Source organism: Salvelinus alpinus, chromosome 25 (genome assembly GCF_045679555.1).
Source record: "Salvelinus alpinus chromosome 25, SLU_Salpinus.1, whole genome shotgun sequence".
In the NCBI taxonomy this organism is placed as follows: Eukaryota; Metazoa; Chordata; class Actinopteri; order Salmoniformes; family Salmonidae; genus Salvelinus; species Salvelinus alpinus.
Genome location: NC_092110.1, coordinates 12,829,723 through 12,853,796, shown reverse-complemented (window position 1 = coordinate 12,853,796; position 24,074 = coordinate 12,829,723). Strand labels below are relative to the sequence as shown.

Here is a 24,074-nt window from a genome sequence, read left to right as displayed (position 1 = left end):
TCTTTAAAGGCTGGCTCACCCTTTAAAGTTCACCGCCACCCATAATGTGTGCTCCAGAAATCTTTGAGAATTTGCTTTCATTTGAAAGTATCATCTGCCCATTCAACCAACTCTCTCTTACTCCTCGCTAATTTGCACTCTTTTTCAACCTGCAGAATCTAAGGCAAAAAAGCTGCTGGGTTGATGAAACGGAGCACATTGAGGGTGGGGTAATTGTCTTCTTCTGCTTACAATCCCACATGAAAAAACACTACTATGTACTATAGAATACTTCAGTACTTACTATAGAATTACATAGTAAACTGTAGTATACTTTAGAACACATACTACAGTGTGTGTGTGCACACATATCATACCACCAAGACATGCTAATCTCTCACCATTACAATAACAGGGGAGGTTAGCATTTTTTGGGGGGGGGGATATTTGTGCATCTATAACTTTCTCACACATCATTATTCACGATTCATTCAGGATTATCCATAATCATGGTAGCATCCACATTAATGTAGAAGTGTTTAGAAATGTATTCTATTCTTATTTACAATAAAAGTGACTCCAAAATGACACAATACATGATTTACCATTCATTTCTATTGGGCACAAAATAATCTGAAACACAACCAAAACTAACAGCAAACGCTGAGTCATAAGCTTGCGTGCTATGAATATGGGACCAGGTACTTTTTACTTCTTTCTTTGAATTTGTCCCAATACTTTCGGTCCTTAAAATGGGGGGGGAAATGCTGTCATTTCTAAGCGGTTCACACGATATGGATGAAAATACCCTCAAATTAAAGCTGACAATCTGCACTTTAACCTCATAGTCATTATATCAAAGTGCTGGAGTACAGAGCCAAAACAACCAAAAATGGCCCAATACTTTTGGAGCTCACTGTAAATATTTTCATGTCATCTTAGTGATATCTCCTAACCTCCTCCGTTAGCTGGCCTGGCACGGTAAAATATTATTTAAAAAATGACCGGAGCAGAAAGCAGGAAAACAAGGCTTTGCCATCCATCCTGTATCACTCATTCCTTAATAACAGCTCAGGAACAGTGAGATGGGAGCTGTGTGGTTCAGGCCAGAACCAAGCGGAGTAAGCGAGCAAACTCACCGTTGATGCACTCGTACACATCACAGCATTGCCCGGGGGTACCGTTGCCGTGGAAGACCACCTCGGGGGAGCTCCCAGCGGTGCATTGTGGGAAACTACACAGGCCGGGCAAACACTCACACCTAGAGATGGGATGGAGAAAGGGGAAGTTAGTACACATCAGATGGACACACCCTCACACCTGACTGTCCTTGATTACTTTTTAGGACTGCCAAAGAGAGCGTGATGATTGTTGCATTCAGAGGGAGGTTGAGGCTCACCTGGTGGGAAGGGTGCAGCAGCCGTCTGCGGTGAGACGCACCTGGGTCTCATAGCTGTCAGGTGGACACTGAACCTGCTGGACACGAGGGCACTCCACTGTGCTGCAGTCCACACTAAACACTAGGTAGGGTACAACACAAAGACAATCATTATAGAGGTAGCAGTCGGGCTCAAATTGGATTGGGAGCAAATCAAGAAAACAACTGTAAACTATCAAGTATGTGGCTTTATATAAATAATATTCCTCTTTCTGTGTTTGCTATGAAGCTATGTTCCTCCTTGCGCATGTTTGTGGCAATTACCCTGACTTGTAAAAACCCTTGTAGAGGAGTGTGTGTAGTGTGTGTTAAGAAAACCGGCGTTAACAGGGAGGTCACGGCACCGGCACATTCCTATCCTAGCTGGACACCCCCACTATTACATCTTGCCTTTGCCACTCGGTCATTGCTCATCCATATATTTATATGTATATATTCTTATTCCATTCCTTTACTTAGATTTGTGTGTATTAGGTAGTTGTTGTGGAATTGTTCGATTACTTGTTAGATATTGCTGCATTGTCGGAACTAGAAGCACAAGCATTTCGCTACACTTGCAATAACATCTGCTAACCATGTGTATGTGACCAATAAAATTTGATTTGAGCAACCATTCCTTCTGTTGGCTCCGGCCTACGTTACGCCACACCACAGCTCAGAGGTGATAAACCGCTGGCATACAGATACAGCTGCCATTCATGAGTGTAAACACCTGCATATGTAGCCTACAATTTGGCCATTGAATTTGGGAGATTCTACAAATTCAATATTATTATTATTATTACTACAATGATCTAAATATCAGAATATGAAACAATTATTGCCATGTCACAAATAGTAGGAATTGTTATTGGTAGCCACCTGGTTTGCACTCGTATAGATCGCAGCATTCTCCAGGCTTCCCAGAGCCCTTGGACACCAGGATGTTGAGATATCCAGGCTGGCACACCTTCCTCAAGCACCCTGCAGGGCTGCAGACACAGCGGCTGGGCAAGGGACAGCACTCTCCAGGGGGTGCGTAGCCTTCAATTAGCACCGAGTCCTCAGGGCAGCGGGGTGAAAACTGCACCTCACACCGCGCCTTGGAACAGTCAGGCCGCTCCTCTGCAAAAGAAGAGATCAGATTGTTGATTGTAGCTTTAAACCAATATTTGTACAGTTATAGATTAAATAATCTGCCCTGGCTGTTATTTTCAGTGTAATGGGTTAAAAACACTTCAAGGAATTTCAAACTGAAACTTTAAAACATGACTGTTTTTCTCACAGAATGTTTCTCAAAGGATCACACTTGCAACACCCTAACTTAACATAGCAGGCGCAAAAGAAAAGACTGAATGGCATTTCTTTCTTTCTGGTCCTGATGAGAAAAAAAATGTTGGGGGAGGTTCTCTTCTGCAATTTTCAACCAATCCAGTAAATATGGGGGAGGAGTTAAGATGGAGTGTCGACTTGTTAACGTCCGAAAGCGGAAGTCGTGTCACAGGCTCTCTTTCCATTTCCCCTAAAAACAAATGCATCTGGTTATTACCGACCACGTAGAGGGTGGGGACACCAAGAAAACTGGGCAAGGCATTAGAGGAATCAGGAATGTTATTGCTAACCTTTAAGAAAGAACATTCAAGGAACTAAAAGGTGCCAACTGGGCAGTCAATCAAATTGACTACTGACCATTCAGGTCAAAGTCCAAGATTTTATACACATAATCAGTACGACTCTGACCTTTACAGAAACAGAGAGCGAGATTAAGGAAGTATAAAGTGCACCAGAGGGGCAGGTAAAACAAGCATTGAGCATTGATGTGAATGTGAATGAAGTGTAAATGTCAACTGATGGAATGATGAGTAGAGCACACAAACAGGAACTGAGAGAAGTGTGAAGTGCTAACCCCCTTTCTTTCAGGATAACACACAGACGCAGGAGGCCAACTGGCCGACAGTTGAACACACGCACGCACACACACATGCATACACACGCACACGTCAAACACTGCAAAATGAAAAGCGAATCCACTTTATAACAGCCTCCAAGTCTGGCATGGCATGGCAGCAAGGTACAAGGCTGGGAAGCTCTAGAGGTACATCTAGAAGGTTAGATCTTTCTGAGTGAAGCCGGCCTACTTGCCGCTGAGTTACGACTGGCTTTTAAGTGTTGTTCTTGTTGTTTTTGTTGGACTTGAAGAAGAAAGAGTTTCACCATAGGGTTGGACAAAAGCTTCTGTAGTATAATGATTTTCTGTAACGGGTAAAGTTGAACTAGCACGCTGTGATGTTAGGCTCCAGCTACCTCAGCAAAGGGCCTGTCTGGTAAGGCCAATCTAGAATTCTATAATGACTGCAGACTAGCAAAAACACTACTGAAGACAAGTTAGACAACAGTGTTGGGGAAGCTACTCTGAAAATACTGTTTACCAAGCTACCAATTACTTCACACTGGAAGAAGTTAAGCTACATTAAAACTACCCTTAAGAAAAATATAGTTCAATAGTAGTTCACTACATCTAAACTAGTTTGTGAAAAATTATCATATGTAAATCTGAAATGTCATAGACTACAAATTGCAAGAATAGATCACTTTGGGCCATATGTTAATAGAATGTCTAATTTTGCCTATTAAACACAAAAACGATGTTTCAAGTGAGAATTAGGCAGGTCTGATGCCGGAAAAGAAAGGAAATGATTACCTACTTTACACATATTTTATTTCAAAAATTCAAAAAGAGTAGTGTGTAGTTCCAGTAATTAGCTACACCGCTACATGTCAAAAAAGCAATTAACTACTGAAAACAATACCGAGATTTGAATTTAGTTCAACTACCACCAAGCTACTGCAAATGTAGTTAAATTACTAGTTAAACTACATGTAGTTCACTACTCCCCAACACTGAAAGACAAGGATAGCTTTCTGGTTTTTGTATCTCTTTTTCACGTCATTTCAGGATCTCATGCAAAGCAACAATAGAAAATGGTTTAATCTAACGAGATAATGATTCTGGTCTCTTTAATTAAAAGTTTTAGCCGAGCTCGGAGCTGTATAGAAAATACTGGAAAAAGTATTATAGAATCCGCCTTTGTACTAACTTGACATTGGCTCTTAAAAAACACATCCGCTGTATTAAATGCATGTATTCTGTCTTTCTACTGGAAGTTACTGATTCTGTGTGATGTCGGACAGAGAAAGAGAGAAAAAGAGAGAAAGAGGACCCTAAAAGAGAGCAGTGATACTCTGAGAGGAGGATAATTAGGCTCTATTACATGGAGGAGAGTGTTTGGGAACATAATGAAAGGAACTACAAAAGAGGAGCTGCGGAGGATATAAGAATATGACACCTTTTTGTCTATTAGAAAGCTGTTCATATTTAACAACTGTGTTGCTGTGATTATACAGCCGCATTTCACATCTCAGCGTTCACAATGGACCGCTCACTAAAAGGACTGTGGAAACATATTTCTGCTGAATGTTAAAAAAAGTAAGCGCGAAATGGATATCAAATGGAATGGTTTACCCATGGAACTTATGGGAAGTAGACAACAACTTTGAAAGTAAACAACAATCTTTCGAAGAAATTGACCAATTGATGTTGGCACGGTAACAACATCCTCCTACTCCTTTCACTCGGACCCTATGACACATTTAGGTCTGTTAGACCCTCTGGTTAAGAGCATCTGTGAATGTTGAACTCTTCTGAACACAGCAACAATCCAGCGGACAAAACTGTAACGATGTAATGACGTAATTTCAACCAGTTTTGCCTGCTAGCTGGGAAAGATCCAACATAATGGTGCTTGGCAAGGAAATAGATGTTAACAATTGACTTACATTTGATTCATTGACTCCATATGAGTATGTCTACATGAAAATATAGCATGTTTTATGTAAATGGCGACAAGTATCGAGCTATAGTAGGACACAGTGGATGTGTGTAATGTAATAGGCTGTCAGCAGTGTGTGTGTGCTGTAGAGACTTACTCAACATGTTAACATACGTAGCTAGCAAATTGCCAGTTAAATGTTGCCAATTTCACAACCAATTCCTCCCCTCTCTATGTTCAGTGTAGCAGCGCTTGTCAACGTCAGAGTACTGTACATGCTTTTCACCTGCAAAAAGCAGAGAACATTTTGCAGCTGCATTCTCTCCTTTGTGGATTTTGTAAGCTCGGGAAAATGCATTTCCTGACCCAAATGTGGATTTCTATTTCAATGGGATGAATATTTCCTTAAAAGCAAAAGGCGTGACTTGAACTGTCTCTCGCTACCGCTGGCCAATCAGATAGCTCAGATCACCGTGTCTGCACAGTTTCCTCAAGCCATAGACTGTAAAAAAACGTTGAACGTACAGCAAAGTTGATACAGTGAGAATTCCACATTTTTAAAGCCATTACTAGAGGGTGAGACTCAACAAATACAGCAAAGAGCTGCTGTTCATCTTTAAGTTGTTATTCAGCACTGTTTACACTTTTATAAGCCATCTAATGTGCATGTTCACTCTACAACCAGTACCGCAGCTGCAATTAATGAGTACAGCAGTGTTTCCGATAAGCTTGGGTTGTTATTATTAGCGGCTTGTCTTTTTTAATATCGAGAAATATTTAACTTTCTCTGGTCATAGGAGTAAGCTCATGAATTGGTGCACGAGGCAGAAATAATTTAGTGCACTTGAGATTCGCCATCAGCTGGTCTGTGTCCTCTCTCCTCAGCGGAGGGAAGGTGAGTCGGATGAGAGGAAACCTCACCGCTGATCTCTCCCTCCCTCAGACTGACCATCAGATGCAGGCCATCAGTCCAGTAGTAATTTAAATTAAATTTAAACAAGTAATACAACAAATTATATATTACCAGTATGATCATATACCAATTTGTTTTAAATATAATTTCTAAATGGTCTGAGTAGAACAACATTGTCAGGGAAATTCAAGCATAGCCAATATGCAGTGATAATGTATTGCGCCTTTAGCCTACTGCACAAATCTTATTGCTACAGAACTGTTTTAATTGGTTAATTTAGCAAAAGCTTACATTTTTAAGTCTTTAAAAAAATAAAATATTATCTGAGCGGTAGATCTCGGCTTGCATTTTGACTGTGACTCAGAAAAGGTTGGTGACCACTGGTTTACTGTTCTGATTCATAGATCCATTATGTTCCTGTTTCTTCCTCAGTGTATCATTGTAAAAACTATTTTCATATTACTCCCTTCAGGTATCTAGCTACCCGTGTAGGACGCATTGGCTAAAACTTTACAATAAATGTTTTTTTGGTTCCAAATAGCCATGGTCCTCAATCTTACATCTAGTGCAGGGGTGGGCTCCTCCAGTCCTCAAGGGCCTGATTGGTGTCACACTTTTTCTCCATCCCTAGCAAACACAGCTGATTAATCAAATTGCATTCTAAACTGAAGATCATGATTAGGTGATTATTGGAGTCAGGTGTGTTAGCGTGTAATGTCATCACAGGAGGTTGGTGGGCTCGTGTTAATGGCTGGACTGGAATAAATAGAATGGTAATGCCATTCCATTAACTCCGTTCAAGCCATTATTATGAACCGTCCTCCCCTCAGCAGCCTCCACTGAATGCCATGGATGGAGCTGGGGTAATGTGCTGAGAGATTTTATATTGATCTGCTTTGTGTACAGAAGACAAGTTTATTCAAGAAAACAGGAAAGAAAAAAAAGAAACCTGTACACCACACACTTTCCAAAAAATCATGAGCCAGAGGAACCTGAATGAAAGGCTTGATAGTTCATAGTGGTAGTAGTCTCTCGCCTAGTGAGAGTGAAACAGTGGCTGTCTGTAATGTAGTCGTGATTTAAATCCCTTCCTTCTCCTCCTCCCTCTGATTTGTGTTTTGACAGTGGCATCTGGTGGGGTTTGATCATATCGGAGTGGTGTGTGTGTGTGTGTGTGTGTGTGTGTGTGTGTGTGTGTGTGTGTGTGTGTGTGTGTGTGTGTGTGTGTGTGTGTGTGTGTGTGTGTGTGTGTGTGTGTGTACGTGTGTGTACGTGTGTGTACGTGTGTGTACGTGTGTGTGTGTGTGTGTTGTCAAGCATCTGGAGAGGCACATGAAACCCATTGTTAAGTGTGTACAATCAAAGTGATTGGCCACACCATGCCTTCTTTAAGATCTTGATGACAAATAAATCTGCCTATCAGAAGAAAGAAATGCAGTACTGCCACTACATCTAGTATACAGTGTAATAAAATGGTTACAATTAAACTGATTGGGCCACTTTTGATGATACACACACACACACACACACACACACACACACACACACACACACACACACACACACACACACACACACACACACACACACACACACACACACACACACACACACACACACACACACACACACACACACACATTACACAGTATAATGAACACCAGGTAAAGCAAATTCAAGTAAGTTTATTTTTAATATACAACCCACTGATTATATCAACGCCCGACTGAGCGGATAATTGTCCACTCTGTAAGTCAAAACCATACACAAGGCTCTGCTCTTTAAAGAGAGACTCCAATGCAATGCTTAAGGGTTATAAATTGAAGCAATTATTTGATATTCCCCACAGAGCCAGTAAGAAAGGGTGAGAAATCCTCATACCTTATCGAGTCAAAGAAAAAAGTCACACAGCTTCAATACAAACAAATGTCTAAAATACAGAAGGCAAAATATGTGACACCACAAACTCCTTAAAGCTTTTTGCAGGAGAAAATAGGAGGACATAAAATCAAGCCGTAGGGTTCCGTGTTCAGTTGAAGCTAGCATTTTAACTGACAAATTAGTCGGCTGGTCGAATCCCTTAATGGTGACCGAAACAAATTGTTTATTCATCTTTTCTGTCCAAGCAGGTATCTTGTTCACCTCTCACAGGAAGTCTTATAGTTTCTGTCATTCTGTAGGCATCCCAAATATCTAGCCAGGTCCCAGATTTGTTTGTGCTGTATATTGGCTGTTATGCGACTATAGGAGTTGACTATACAGCACACACAGATCTTGTAGCAGGCTACCAAATATCCATACATACACATTACATTTACACCAAGAGAAAGATGGGGTCCAGTGGACAAAATATTACAGAGCAAAGAGTAATGGTTGTAAAATACCCCAAATGATGCAATGGTCTTGTGTTAGGAAATCTATGCTGTAATATTTGCTCTACTGTACACGTCCCTTTTCATTTGGTTCTTCATCCATCCATGGAGCTGGGGTGTGGATGGCTGCTGGATGGCTGCTGGATGGCTGGGCTGCTGGAAGCGGGGGCAGCGAAGGGTATCCATGGAAAGGAATGAGATGAATATGAGATGCCTTTCCATCCACTCATTAATGACTCTCCTTAATCTAGTCAGTCACACACAACACCGCACAAAAACACACTCTCTGTCTCTCGTTCTACCTATCTCTGTTTTTATCTACCTCTCGCTCTACCTCTTTCTTTATCTCTACCTCTCTTTACCTCTGTGTCTACCTTTCCTCTCTCTCGCCTTATCTCTCTCTTACCCCTCTCTCTTTCCTTCCTTTTCCCTCCATCTACCTCTCTCCACCCCTCTGTCTTTTTCCTCGTTCTACCTTTCACAGTCACCGTCCCCACACTCTCTTTTGTTTCAGATAACGTATGGCGAACAGCTGGCATGTCATTCCACGGGAATCAACATCTGCTGTGACATTAAAATACAGTATGGCTCACAAGAGGCATGACGCAAGCGCGCGCGTACACACACACACGCACGCGCACACACACACTGCTGTGCTGCTACTCACATGCCACACTCAGCAACGTGTTTGTGTGTCGTGTCCTCTAAGGTAGTGTCATGGTTGTGGTTCAATTTTGACCTCTTATCACTACGGCAACCAGTTTTATCCCCCTCTATGGTTTCTCTAGCAACCAATGTTACTGCATTTTGTCACACTTTCTCTCTGGAGTACAAAACATCTGTGTCTTTCTCAACCAGGTTCAACTGGAGGAACACTGTCATACTCCTCCAAGTGAGACACACAAATCCATGCTTCATAAAATACAAACTACTTCAGAGATGATGAAATATGTTTGTGAGTGGGGTTGGTAGTAAATTCCCAGTAGCAACGCAATTTGTGCTCCTTGATATCCTCATTTGCATAGCCAAATTAAAAACCTGATGAAAATGATTATACTATAGGTTGTAAGCCTCTAAACTGCTAACATACTAGACATTCACATGTATTTTATCGGATACTGTTACTGATATGGAGGTATACTATACCGATGAAAGTTTATTGAGCGATACCCTATGCTATAAACACTGACATTTTTTTTTGTGGATTTATATCATCAAAAGGCTTGAAGGGGTACAATTAATCGCTATCATCATTAGACTGTTGGTGTGTCTTCATTCGCATCATCACTCTTATAATCATGATCATCAACATGAATGGTTCTGAGCAAAAGTTAGTTGCCAGTCAGTCAATCAATCAGTCAGTCATCACACCTCTCACAGCACAAGCGCCCTGATGCATGAAGAGAGAGAGAGAGAGAGAGAGAGAGAGAGAGAGAGAGAGAGAGAGAGAGAGAGAGAGAGAGAGAGAGAGAGAGAGAGAGAGAGAAACAAACAGCTTCCAGAGGAGAAAGAGAGATCACCGCAAAGCGCCTCAGCCTGGCTGATCTCACACCTGTTCCTGACCTCACCTTGTTGTTTTTATATTGTTTTTGTGCCTTTGAAATAACTTTCACAGGCTATGGAGTTTGCAATGGACATGCAAACTTTCTAATTACGAAGACGTCTTGAAAAAGGATGAACTAGGTGCCTAAGCAGAGATCCCGAGTCCCAATTCCATTCAATTTCTGACCTTGCATTCAATTTGAGTTCAACTCCAAATCGTGATCTCAATGACAATCCAGATTCAACCCCACAAATCATCGCTGTAATTGGTGCTGCATTTCATCTGGCTCCAACCAGAGGCAAACACAGTCTGATGCACTGTCAACATGACTCATACACATAGAGAAAAGTCTTTGGTCCCTCAGCATGGTGCCTGCATCAAACTGTTAGTTGCTTTGCTCATAGGATATATATCTTAGAAGTATCATGGGGATAGATAGTCCAGCTAACATATTACTTGGGAACCCAGATAACACCATGCGTCAACATGAATCATTCTGCCTAACTGTTTCAGATTGATGCTGGTAGGCATAGTCCAATGATCAATACTAGTTGTAATGACGTCCTTTTATCCAGCTTTGCCCGCTGGGAAGGCTTTGCAGGGAATATATCTACATCTACAGAACGTTTTTTTGGTGACTTTGTGGGGCTCTTAATGTACTGCTATGTATAGCTCTTGTAAGGCCGCTTTAGAGGACTACAGTAATCTGACAACAGTAACCAAGTTGATGGAGGCATCTTGCTCAAGTCCCAACACAACCAATAAGCATTTTAACAGTGGAATCCCTTCTGTGGGGATAAAGGCATAATAGTTCTCTGAAGGAAATGTAAAGCATTTCTAAGCCCACTGTAGCTTCACAAAACATATCTGTCTGCTCACACACTGTCTATTATCTGTGTGATGCTCTGAGAATGAATGTTTTGGCCATCGTCATGAAGACTCGTGAAGGACGTTGAGAGAATTCTTCCAAATTCTGTGTCATAAAGGCCTTAGACCATCTGCTGCAGGCACTTCATCGTCCAGACCAGGACTGATTCTGCATTTAAAACTTTGCTTTGACAACAACAAAAACAACAACATTTACAGAGGGCTACGGGGACATAGAAGAATTGAGCCAACATGCTTGAGAGTAAACTCAAAGTAGTTTTGTGAACGGCCTCCATATTGGATTATTGATCGGAATACTGGACAAAGACTGAAAAGTTTAGACTGACCCAAACATCTACCGCACAGTGCATGGCCCCTCAAACAGATCTAACTGGTCACCATAGTCATCAACCAATCTGAAATGATTTATACTCTGAACAGGGTTTTCTTTAGTCGGCAATAGCCGGCTTTTGGCCTATACATTTTTTGAAAAGCGGGTAAATATAACAGCCACCGGCCAATTGTCTGGGAGAAGAAGAAAAAATCCCGTAGCCTATTCATTGATGGAAATACCAGTCGATGGAAATACATTTGACTGGTCATGCTTATCAGTCTATAGGTTAATTTGCCTAATTTAGTGGAATTAATTTGGCTGTAGTATATTCGTTATATATCTTAACACTCGTAAAGCATACAGATACAGAGCCTTTGAGCGGAAAATATGTCGAGACAGCTACAGCAACTGCTGCTACAGCATCTCACACAGCCAACTGAAGGCAGGCCTCATCAGAGCGTCACACACCACTTTGCAATGAGCTGGAGGCAGTACATTTGGAAAAAATACACTTAATTGTTTGAAACCTGAACGTTTTAATACATATTATGAGGCATGTCTTACCTTGCTTCAAAGTAGCCTATTAGATCTCCTCTCTTTTAACATTTCGAACAGATATTTTCATCTCTGTCACATGAAACCGTGGTGCCCTTCTGAAGATGGTGTTTTCCAGCTAATTGCATTATGGAACGGAAATGTGTGCCTAGCCTACTGTCTTGTGCACATTGCTGCACTTATAACGTGAAGAAATAATAGTTGATCAACATTTTACGCTAAACGTTCTGATCTGTTGCATCAGACTCGTTGCTTTTTAACTTGTCTTTATGTAGCCTAGGCCTACTGGTTGTATGCATTTGGGATCTATCGTGCTACAACTGTCCCAGAGTCTGTTTGGAACAGGCCATTTCTTTCTCGACAAGCTGAACAATAGAATAGGTCAACTTCTCTACTATGGGGGATAGTAGATTAACACAGGCTAGTGATGTTGTTATTTGTTACCTGTCTTGTTGGCTGAGGAAAAGTACATTTGGACAGTTATTCTAGCATCTTCAAAGTGCACATCAGAATTCAGTAAGAAGGACACACGCGGTTACATCCTCGATTTGCATGTTCTGTTAATATTAATTCCCATAATCTAAATGTAATTTCTGTAATTATCAGCACCGTGGGTGGAAACCCTGACTCTGAAGTAAGAACATTGGAATCAAACTGGAATAAATTGTAATCAACACAAAGTGAACGTGAGGCACTTTAAAAAAGGCTTGGGTCCTGGTATTAGTATACAGGATGGCTTTCCCTTTCTCTCTCCCTCGCTCTCTCTTTCTTCACACTAGCCGACCAAACTTAACTCCGTGATTTACGATGGAGTTGAGCGGCGACTAGAGTGGGCGGACTGGAGCTTTTCTCCAAAATGAATAGCACGGAATTACACAGGACACGTGCTATTCGTTGGGTGCTGAAATCCCATCAGTTGTACAACTGAACGCTGAAATGTGAAATGTGTCAACTGAAATGTGCCTTCCGCATTTAACCCAACCCCTCTGAATCAGAGAGGTGCGGGGGGCTGCCTTAATCAACATCCTTGCTCAGGGGCAGAACGACAGATTTTTTACCTCGTTAGCTCTGGGATTCGATCCAGCAACCTTTTGGTTACTGGCCTAATGCTCCATGGTAAATCATGGAGTTTAGCTAGCTTCACACTTGCTTTCTGACATGTTCACGCCTGGATGAGCTTTTACTGTGTGTTTGGCCTTCAGGTCTACATCGTGCCTCTGCTTCTCTGTGTCAACCTCAGGTAGTGTGTGTGTGTGTGTGTGTGTGTGTGTGTGTGTGTGTGTGTGTGTGTGTGTGTGTGTGTGTGTGTGTGTGTGTGTGTGTGTGTGTGTGTGTGTGTGTGTGTGTGTGTGTGTGTGTGTGTGTGTCAGGTGAGGGCCTGGCTCTGCTCTCGTCCTTCTCAAGATAACTGACACCCTAGTGATAGCTGGGCTGCTGTCGGCTTGGCACGCCAGCGAGCGAGAGGGATGGAGGGAGGGAGGGATGGACAGAAAGAAAGAGGGCAAGAGAGTGGGGGATGAGGACGGAGGATAAAGAAAGAGTGTGATCAGCAGCTTCCTGGCCCGTAGCCAGCAAAGGCAGAGGATCAATCTGTCCCTCGCTCCACCAGAGTCACACAAGTTTGCATGAATAATGTAATGCAGCCTCATCCCCTCATCCCTCAATCCCCTCATCCCTCCATCCCCTCATCCCTCAATCCCCTCATCCCTCCACCCCCTCATCCCTCCATCCCCTTATCTCCTCTATCCCCTCACCACATCCTCATCGGCAGACTCGACAGCCTTGGTTTCTCTAATGATTGCCTCGCCTGGTTCACCAACTACTTCTCTGATCGAGTTCAGTGTGTCAAATCGGAGGGTCTGTTGTCCGGGCCTCTGGCAGTCTCCATGGGGGTGCCACAGGGTTCAATTCTTGGACCGACTCTCTTCTCTGTATACATCAATGATGTCGCTCTTGCTGCTGGTGATTCTCTGATCCACCTCTACGCAGACGACACTATTCTGTATACTTCTGGCCCTTCTTTTGACACCGTGTTAACAACCCTCCAGGCGAGCTTCAATGCCATACAACTCTCCTTCCGTGGCCTCCAATTGCTCTTAAATACAAGTAAAACTAAATGCATGCTCTTCAACCGATCGCTGCCTGCACCTGCCCGCCTGTCCAACATCACTACTCTGGACGGCTCTGACTTAGAATATGTGGACAACTACAAATACCTAGGTGTCTGGTTAGACTGTAAACTCTCCTTCCAGACTCACATCAAACATCTCCAATCCAAAGTTAAATCTAGAATTGGCTTCCTATTCCGCAACAAAGCATCCTTCACTCATGCTGCCAAACATACCCTTGTAAAACTGACCATCCTACCAATCCTCGACTTCGGTGATGTCATTTACAAAATAGCCTCCAAAACCCTACTCAATAAATTGGATGCAGTCTATCACAGTGCCATCCGTTTTGTCACCAAAGCCCCATATACTACCCACCACTGCGACCTGTACACTCTCGTTGGCTGGCCCTCGCTTCATACTCGTCGCCAAACCCACTGGTTCCAGGTCATCTACAAGACCCTGCTAGGTAAAGTCCCCCCTTATCTCAGCTCGCCGGTCACCATAGCAACACCTACCTGTAGCACGCGCTCCAGCAGGTTTATCTCTCTGGTCACCCCCAAAACCAATTCTTCCTTTGGCCGCCTCTCCTTCCAGTTCTCTGCTGCCAATGACTGGAACGAACTACAAAAATCTCTGAAACTGGAAACACTTATCTCCCTCACTAGCTTTAAGCACCAGCTGTCAGAGCAGCTCATAGATTACTGCACCTGTACATAGCCCATCTATAATTTAGCCCAAACAACTACCTCTTTACCTACTGTATTTATTTATTTATTTTGCTCCTTTGCACCCCATTATTTCTGTCTCTACTTTGCGCTTTCTTCCACTGCAAACCAACCATTCCAGTGTTTTTAGTTTTTATTTTACTTGCTGTGTTGTATTTACTTCGCCACCATGGCCTTTTTATATTTTTTATTTATTTATACATATATTTGTTTGCCTTCACCTCCCTTATCTCACCTCACTTGCTCACATTGTATATAGACTTATTTTTTTTTCACTGTATCATTGACTATATGTTTGTTTTACTCCATGTGTAACTATGTGTTGTTGTATGTGTCGAACTGCTTTGCTTTATCTTGGCCAGGTCACAATTGTAAATGAGAACGTGTTCTCAATTTGCCTACCTGGTTAAATAAAGGTTAAATAAAAAAAATCTCCTCCATCCCCTCATCTCCTCCATCCCCCCATCTCCTCCATCCCCCCATCTCCTCCATCCCCCCATCTCCTCCATCCCCCCATCTCCACTCTTCGCTCTGCCTTCAATCTGCAGACAGTTCACATCCCATCCGCTGGGTTGCACCAACACAAACATATGTATCTTTAGTTGTGGAGTTGAACAGCTGAATATGAAGCTACGAAACATTACTTCCTTTACATTCTGCACAGTGCACCTTCTCTTTTTCTCTCATATAACAATGTGTGCTAATGAATCAAAGGACTGTGGTAGTGAGAGCAGAGGGATGTTCCACACGGCTGAGGAAGAAAGAAAGATCCATAAGGCTTTGCAATATGTTCCCTGCTGTCTTTCTCTCTCTCTCTCTCTCTCTCTCTCTCTCTCTCTCTCTCTCTCTCTCTCTCTCTCTCTCTCTCTCTCTCTCTCTCTCTCTCTCTCTCTCTCTCTCTCTCTCTCTCTCTCTCTCTCTCTCTCTCTCTCTCTCTCATTCTCTCTCTCGTACCCTTTCCCCACAGTCAGTTTGAAAATCATTAACAGCTACCACAGTAATATAACCTTTGAATATAACCATTCAATCATTACATAGGCTAATGGAATCACTTCCAACATGGCTAATGGGTGGATTGGTTGTTACCACTCAACACTTGCTTTCAATTAGGAAAAGGACTACTCACTTACTTATCGCCTTCGTGCCTAATGGGGCACAAGGCAGAGACAAGAAGACTACCGTGTTTTTGACTATATATTGTAATCTCCAATAGTTGCACTGATCCAAGAGGGCTACGCATGGCGAGGAATTGAAATGACAATGTTTGATCTATCTTCAGGCTGATCAATAGTCAGATGTGTCTTCGATGTACCCAAACAAACGCTGAAGCAGGAACAGAGCAGTTCCTGCTTCAGCTCTCTCCGTACTAAAGCCATGCTAGAAGGAGACTGTGTTACTCCTCGGAACGCAGTCCTGTCATTCCCATAAACCATACTCGTTTTAAATGGGTTTCAAGGGGGGGGGTGTAAAAGGGAGTACCTAGTCAGTTGTACAACTGAATGCCTTCAACTGAAATGTGTCTTCCGCATTTAACCCAACCCCTCTGAATCAGAGAGGTGCGGGGGGCTGCCTTAATCAAGATCCTTGATCCTTGTTCAGGGGCAGAACAACAGATTTTTACCTTGTCAGCTCGGGGATTCAATCCAGCAACCTTTCGGTTACTGGCCTAACGCTCCTAGCCGCCAGGCTACTTGCTTCCCGTGTGCGCGCGTGCGTGTGTATGCGCACATGTGTACACCCATTAGGAACCAAATAGGTTAGAGTGTTTTGGACTCGAGTGTTTTGGACATTTCTATTGAAATGCATATAATGTGTGTGCATTAAACTAAGGACCAAAATGTATGTAACATAAAAACAGGCCTGATGACATACTGTATATGGTAACCAACAGTTCACACAAAAAGCCCATTTATTCCTCAAAGCTAAACCTGCACAATGTCAATATTGGTTACCTGCTATTCAAATTAAATAAGAGAACAATTTACAGTTTTATTTCATTGGCTAGCTCCTTGGAAGTTTTAGCTCTCACAGCCCCTGCATGCCTCAATCTTTGTTATTTCCTCAAAATGTGAAAAAAGAGTAACAAAACGAAATTCCATGGGGGCTTAGCTGTCCTAGAGAAAGCAGGAAGGAAAGCTGGACTGCGATAAAACACCACAGCAGCAGCCATTTTAAGTCAGTTTGTAAAGTCTACTGCGCTGACTTCCATATCCTATACATGACCAATACAATTACACACAAACACAAGGTTTCACAATGCAAACTCTTTTTACAGGTAACCAGGCACAACAACACTTGCATTACTATGCTATTTCATGAAAGCTTGGCACCTTCACACTAACTTAAACCAGTTACTTCCAAAAATAGCATTTCTATTGTATTATTACAGATTGGACATGATTGTGATTGCTCATACAGTACAGTACTGTTCTGTACTGTACAATTATTTTTCAATCGTTCTCATATTTCTCATATCAAAAAAATTTGGAATCTTGTAATCCTGGCCAGATGAGGCCAGAGGAGGCCAGAGGCCCCAGGGGTCATTAGCTGGATTAGGATTAAGACGCTCACAGTGAAAGGACAATAATTGGGAGCCTGTTTGGGCGGTGCTCTCCATGGGGATGATGCATGGGAAACTCTGGTCTGTCTCGCTCTTTCTGCCTTTATCTCTCTCTCTCTCTCTCTCTCTCTCTCTCTCTCTCTCACACTCTCTCTTTCACATACACCCTGTGTAAAGGAGGTAGGTCTACACCACAAATTGTTTCAGAGTGACGCATGTGAGTCAAATGGTACTCTCCCCAGGGAGCAGGGGTTTACGGAACCCCCCTAGATCAATCACGCGGAGCTATTGACCAGTATCCCTAGGTCTTGACCAATCACACGGAGCCCTAGACTATCCCGTTTTCTTCCTGTCAGTTAGCAGTGTGTAGGGTCTTACTGCAACCTGGCTGAATCATGGGTTACATAACAGCATAGATTTTCCTTTGAACTGTGGCTGTTAATGTGAAGTGAGTGGTATATAAGAACAGAAGGTGGGTGACAGGGGAGGAGACGCCAGACTATAACCAAATAAGAAAATGGGAAAATGAAATGACATTATTTGGGGATATGACTTGATATGGGCAAATTACATTATCCAGCTCTTCTTCTAAATGAGTCTTCAATGTTGCTTTGCTGGGACTGGGAGAACTTGTAGAAGTCTCAATAATAAGAACCTAATCTCCAAGCACCAGTTGCGTATTGCTGCAATACCACTAGAATAGTTGAGATATGAATATAACATACGAATCCTGAAAATCACATTAATTGGCTGTGTAGTGAAGCTAGCTTTCTTCAAATTGCCACGAAGCAATCTTCTCTGAAGTTGTCATAAAGACGAGTCCAGGACATCAGAGTCTAGTGGGAGATTTCTGTGACTGATTTTGATTGCATTACGAGACATCTACCACCACAGAAGAATGGGAAAAACATTCAAACAAAGCCATCTCAGTGCTGCCATACCAGGGACACATCTGACACGTGCATCATTGTAACTAATTATAGAAGTGACAAAAACCAGCAACACAGAAAGAGAGAGAGAGCAGGAGCAAGTTCCTGACAGACATCTTGTCTTCGGATCATTAAAAGCTGATAAGAAAGGGGGTTTTATGTGCCGACTTCAGTAGCAGTGCAATTATGAGGAGCGTCCAGGCAGATTAGGTTGGCAGGCTGTGACTGCAGTACATACAGGTGGGCACACTGACAGTCACATGACATTTAGCATCGAGACTTCTATCTCCCTTTTGCTTTCTCCATCTGAATGCCAGCTCAAACCTCACCCCCCCTTCCCTTATTCTCTATGATACCCTTGGCTTTAACACATTAAAAAAATGTCACCGTGACCGACGTCATATTGTAAAAACGTACATAATAATAGAACTGTCTGACTGTCATCATCACATCTGTCCTTGATCTCTCTCTCTTCCTTCTCCTCTCTCTATCTCCCTTTCGCTCTGTCTTCCTCGCCTCAGTTCCTAGCTCGTCCTTGTCGCCCTCGACATCCCTCCTACTACCTGCTGCCGTACCAAACTTCCTGCATTCCTCCCGTAGCTCTGGGCCGGTCATGTAGAACGCCACCACAAATGATTTCCTAACATGTGTTCAGAAGAGTTATTAATAAACGACATGGCACAAACTGCAGGCCACTGCTTTTCGGGGGAAGATGTTGTTAAAAGGTTCACAAAGTAAAGAAATGTACAGGAAATAGATTAGAGTGGAGCTGTGCAAGAAAATGTCTGACAGCTGAGACAGAAGCTGAGGCAGAAGCAGGGTGGCAGGTCATCAGGTATGTGTGTGTGTGTGTGTGTGTGTGTGTGTGTGTGTGTGTGTGTGTGTGTGTGTGTGTGTGTGTGTGTGTGTGTGTGTGTGTGTGTGTGTGTGTGTGTGTGTGTGTTCGCGCGCACGTGTTTGTGTGTGTGTTCGCGCGCACGTGTTTGTGTGTGTTCGCGCACACATGTTTGTGTGTGTGTTCGCACGCACATGTGTGTGTGTGTGTGACAGATGCAGGGCGCAGACAGGTCATTAGGTAATGATGCTGGGCTGTGATGGCTGTCTCTTCTGTCAACAGCTTTAACATGCAGGGCTATGCCCTTTAGAAACATTTCATATGCTTACAAGAACATTCACAATACACTGATCCAATTACACCATTAAATGCATTTACATGTTCTTGTACTGTAGACATGGACAACCGTTTGGACAGTTGTTGAATCTGAATCAATATCTGGCTCCATTTAGGTTATGATCTGTGCTGCTGTGTGTTTAAAATGTATTATTCTATTGAAATGCTGAAAGAAGGTTCCTTCTGTGGTTTTTACTTGGAAATGTGCTCAATGTTCACAGTGAACTCTTTGTCTTGTCATAGCATGGTAAGAAATGTAATTGCCTTTCCTCTACTACTGACATTAAATCAGCAAAAAGGAGAAAAGAGGAGTGTCTGCTTTCAGAGCACACTTAAACATTCCTCACTGTGTTCATTCACATGCCAGCAAATTCCCATCTTCAGAAGAGCAACCTGAACATTCATCATTCATCACAATGTTGAAATGTATCTATTGCTATTGCAGTCAATTTACAGCAGAACAAACCCAAACTTTAAGTGCCGGCTTTATTAAAATTTTGATCTATGTAAAGCTGGAATGGCTGCCACGTTCATCCATTTATCAATCCCTTTTCATTGGGGCTTGTCAGCCAGGAGTGCGACTCAGCACGCAGAGCGGCATGGAAACAAATCCCCTTCAGAATAATTTCTCAACATAACTGCTCTGGTTCCTCACTGCTCTCCCAGGGAAGCTTGTATGTACGCCTGCTTTGCTGTGAGCCCTCGCTGGATGCCATAAAAAAACATATAATAAATAAATAAAAACATCTTACCTTGTGAATTAATCATATCAATAAAACCCAGCAGAGATAGATCAGCTGCCAGCTTACAATTTGTTGCTCTCCTGGTTCTCTCTCTCCCTCCATCTCCCTCCTTCTTTTTCACTCCTTATCTCCCCCCCTCTACTTCTCCCTTTCTTTGTTTTTACGATTCTTTCTGTCAAGTTTAATTTAAATGTATTTTTATTTAACCTTTATTTAACTAGGTTTAAGGCTTGTCTAAGTTCCTAAATCATATTTACAGTGGAGCTATCGACAGAGAGGTGGACTTTTAGACATATCTCTTTGACCTGTGCCTGCCTGCCTGCCGCAGTACCAGAGCTAGAGCAAGGAGATCTGTACTCTAGAAGTACTATTATTGTTAACTGGGCTATTTTTCTCTGTACAGTTCTATCTACAGTGTAAAAGCGTTACTGTAAGTTAGTGTTGTCATGATACACAATCATGAGACTCACACTACTGAGAGATTCAATGAGTATATCCACTTTATGTAGAACCCACCCACTTGACCAGAGCCATTTCAAAATCATTTATCTTTCACCTTCCTGCACATTGACACACAAGCAAACCCAGGAAAGAGATGTTGTTAAATATGAATTACATTTTTCAAAACTATGAAATAAAATACACAGAATTGGAAAGATATGTTAACTCTCTGTTCGACGCGGATTTCAGTACTGTTAGCATTACCATAGACTTAAAATGGATGGTTAGCTGGCTAGCGTAGTTACACTGTATCTAATGGTCGTTATCCACACAGGTTGTTTCCCTTTTCAATCAAAGAGCAATACTTGAAAGGAAATTGTTGTTAGACACAGTATGCAATTGACAAAGGACAGAAACAATGCCAATATGTTTTTATGTAGATAACATTTGGATACTTGCAATCTGTTGTGCCACATACAGCTGAAGTCGGAAGTTTACATACACTTAGGTTGGAGTCATTAAAACTCGTTTTTCAATCACTCCACAAATTTCTTGTTTACAAACTATAGTTTTGGCAAGTCGGTTAGGACATCTACTGTGTGAGTGACACAAGTCATTTTTCCAACAATTGTTTACAGACAGATTATTTCACATATAATTCACTGTATCACAATTCCAGTGGGTCAGAAGTTTACATACACTAAGTTGACTGTGCCTTTAAACAGCTTGGAAAATTCCAGAAAAGTATGTCATGGCTTTAGAAGCTTCTGATAGGCTAATTGCATTTACATACATTTACATTTAAGTCATTTAGCAGACGCTCTTATCCAGAGCGACTTACAAATTGGTGCATTCACCTTATGACATCCAGTGGAACAACCACTTTACAATAGTGCATCTAAATCTTTTAAGGGGGGGGGGGGGGGTCAGAAGGATTACTTTATCCTATCCTAGGTATTCCTTGAAGAGGTGGGGTTTCAGGTGTCTCCGGAAGGTGGTGATTGACTCCGCTGTCCTGGCGTCGTGAGGGAGTTTGTTCCACCATTGGGGTGCCAGAGCAGCGAACAGTTTTGACTGGGCTGAGCGGGAACTGTACTTCCTCAGTGGTAGGGAGGCGAGCAGGCCAGAGGTGGATGAACGCAGTGCCCTTGTTTGGGTGTAGGGCCTGATCAGAGCCTGAAGGTACTGAGGTGCCGTTCCCCTCACAGCTCCGTAGGCAAGCACCATGGTCTTGTAGCGGATGCGAGCTTCAACTGGAAGCCAGTGGAGAGAGCGGAGGAGCGGGGTGACGTGAGAGAACTTGGGAAGGTTGAACACCAGACGGGCTGCGGCGTTCTGGATGAGTTGTAGGGGTTTAATGGCACAGGCAGGGAGCCCAGCCAACAGCGAGTTGCAGTAATCCAGACGGGAGATGACAAGTGCCTGGATTAGGACCTGCGCCGCTTCCTGTGTGAGGCAGGGTCGTACTCTGCGGATGTTGTAGAGCATGAACCTACAGGAACGGGCCACCGCCTTGATGTTAGTTGAGAACGACAGGGTGTTGTCCAGGATCACGCCAAGGTTCTTAGCGCTCTGGGAGGAGGACACAATGGAGTTGTCAACCGTGATGGCGAGATCATGGAACGGGCAGTCCTTCCCCGGGAGGAAGAGCAGCTCCGTCTTGCCGAGGTTCAGCTTGAGGTGGTGGTCCGTCATCCACACTGATATGTCTGCCAGACATGCAGAGATGCGATTCGCCACCTGGTCATCAGAAGGGGGAAAGGAGAAGATTAATTGTGTGTCGTCTGCATAGCAATGATAGGAGAGACCATGTGAGGTTATGACAGAGCCAAGTGACTTGGTGTATAGCGAGAATAGGAGAGGGCCTAGAACAGAGCCCTGGGGGACACCAGTGGTGAGAGCACGTGGTGAGGAGACAGATTCTCGCCACGCCACCTGGTAGGAGCGACCTGTCAGGTAGGACGCAATCCAAGCGTGGGCCGCGCCGGAGATGCCCAACTCGGAGAGGGTGGAGAGGAGGATCTGATGGTTCACAGTATCGAAGGCAGCCGATAGGTCTAGGAGGATGAGAGCAGAGGAGAGAGAGTTAGCTTTAGCAGTGCGGAGCGCCTCCGTGATACAGAGAAGAGCAGTCTCAGTTGAATGACTAGTCTTGAAACCTGACTGATTTGGATCAAGAAGGTCATTCTGAGAGAGATAGCGGGAGAGCTGGCCAAGGACGGCACGTTCGAGAGTTTTGGAGAGAAAAGAAAGAAGGGATACTGGTCTGTAGTTGTTGACATCGGAGGGATCGAGTGTAGGTTTTTTCAGCAGGGGTGCAACTCTCGCTCTCTTGAAGACGGAAGGGACGTAGCCAGCGGTCAAGGATGAGTTGATGAGCGAGGTGAGGTAAGGGAGAAGGTCTCCGGAAATGGTCTGGAGAAGAGAGGAGGGGATAGGGTCAAGCGGGCAGGTTGTTGGGCGGCCGGCCGTCACAAGACGCGAGATTTCATCTGGAGAGAGAGGGGAGAAAGAGGTCAGAGCACAGGGTAGGGCAGTGTGAGCAGAACCAGCGGTGTCGTTTGACTTAGCAAACGAGGATCGGATGTCGTCGACCTTCTTTTCAAAATGGTTGACGAAGTCATCTGCAGAGAGGGAGGAGGGGGGAGGAGGGGGAGGAGGATTCAGGAGGGAGGAGAAGGTGGCAAAGAGCTTCCTAGGGTTAGAGGCAGATGCTTGGAATTTAGAGTGGTAGAAAGTGGCTTTAGCAGCAGAGACAGAAGAGGAAAATGTAGAGAGGAGGGAGTGAAAGGATGCCAGGTCCGCAGGGAGGCGAGTTTTCCTCCATTTCCGCTCGGCTGCCCGGAGCCCTGTTCTGTTGACATCATTTGAGTCAAGTGGAGGTGTACCTGTGGATGTATTTCAAGGCCTACCTTCAAACTCAGTGCCTCTTTGCTTGACATCATGCGAAAATCGAAAGAAATCAGCCAAGACCTCAGAAAAAGAATTGGAGACCTCCACAAGTCTGGTTCATCCTTGGGAGCAATTTCCAAACGCCTGAAGGTACCACGTTCATCTGTACAAACAATAGTACGCAAGTATAAACACCATGGGACCACGCAGCCGTCATACCGCTCAGGAAGGAGACGTGTTCTGTCTCCTGGAGATTAACGTACATTGGTGCGAAAAGTGCAAATCAATCCCAGAACAACAGCAAAGGACCTTGTGAAGATGCTGGAAGAAATAGGTACAAAAGTATCTATATCCACAGTAAAACGAGTCCTATATCGACATACATGTAACCTGAAAGGCCGCTCAACAAGGAAGAAGCCACGGCTCCAAAACTGCCATAAAAAAGCAAGACTACGGTTTGCAAATGCACATGGAGACAAAGATCGTACTTTTTTGAGAAATGTCTGGTGCACTTCACAAAATAGATGGCATAATGAGGACGGACAAATATGTGGATATATTCAAGCAACATCTCAAGACATTTGTCAGGAAGTTAAACCCCAAGCATACTTCCAAAGTTGTGGCAAAATGGCTTAATGACAACAAAGTCAAGGTATTGGAGTGGCCATCACAAAGCCCTGACCTCAATCCTA

General features: G+C 43.3%; 1 protein-coding gene across 2 annotated transcripts in view; it reads right to left on the bottom strand.

Moving 5' to 3' along the window:
• Window positions 1-24,074, bottom strand: part of LOC139553382 (cysteine-rich motor neuron 1 protein) — a 129,994-nt gene that overhangs the window by 54,820 nt on the left and 51,100 nt on the right. For both annotated transcript variants that reach the window (XM_071365658.1, XM_071365657.1), the window contains exons 3-5: window positions 2,279-2,521; window positions 1,379-1,499; window positions 1,119-1,240 (exon numbers count right to left, since the gene is read on the bottom strand). In XM_071365658.1, the coding sequence (XP_071221759.1) occupies window positions 1,119-1,240; window positions 1,379-1,499; window positions 2,279-2,521 (486 nt within the window). The remainder of the gene's footprint in view (window positions 1-1,118; window positions 1,241-1,378; window positions 1,500-2,278; window positions 2,522-24,074) is intronic.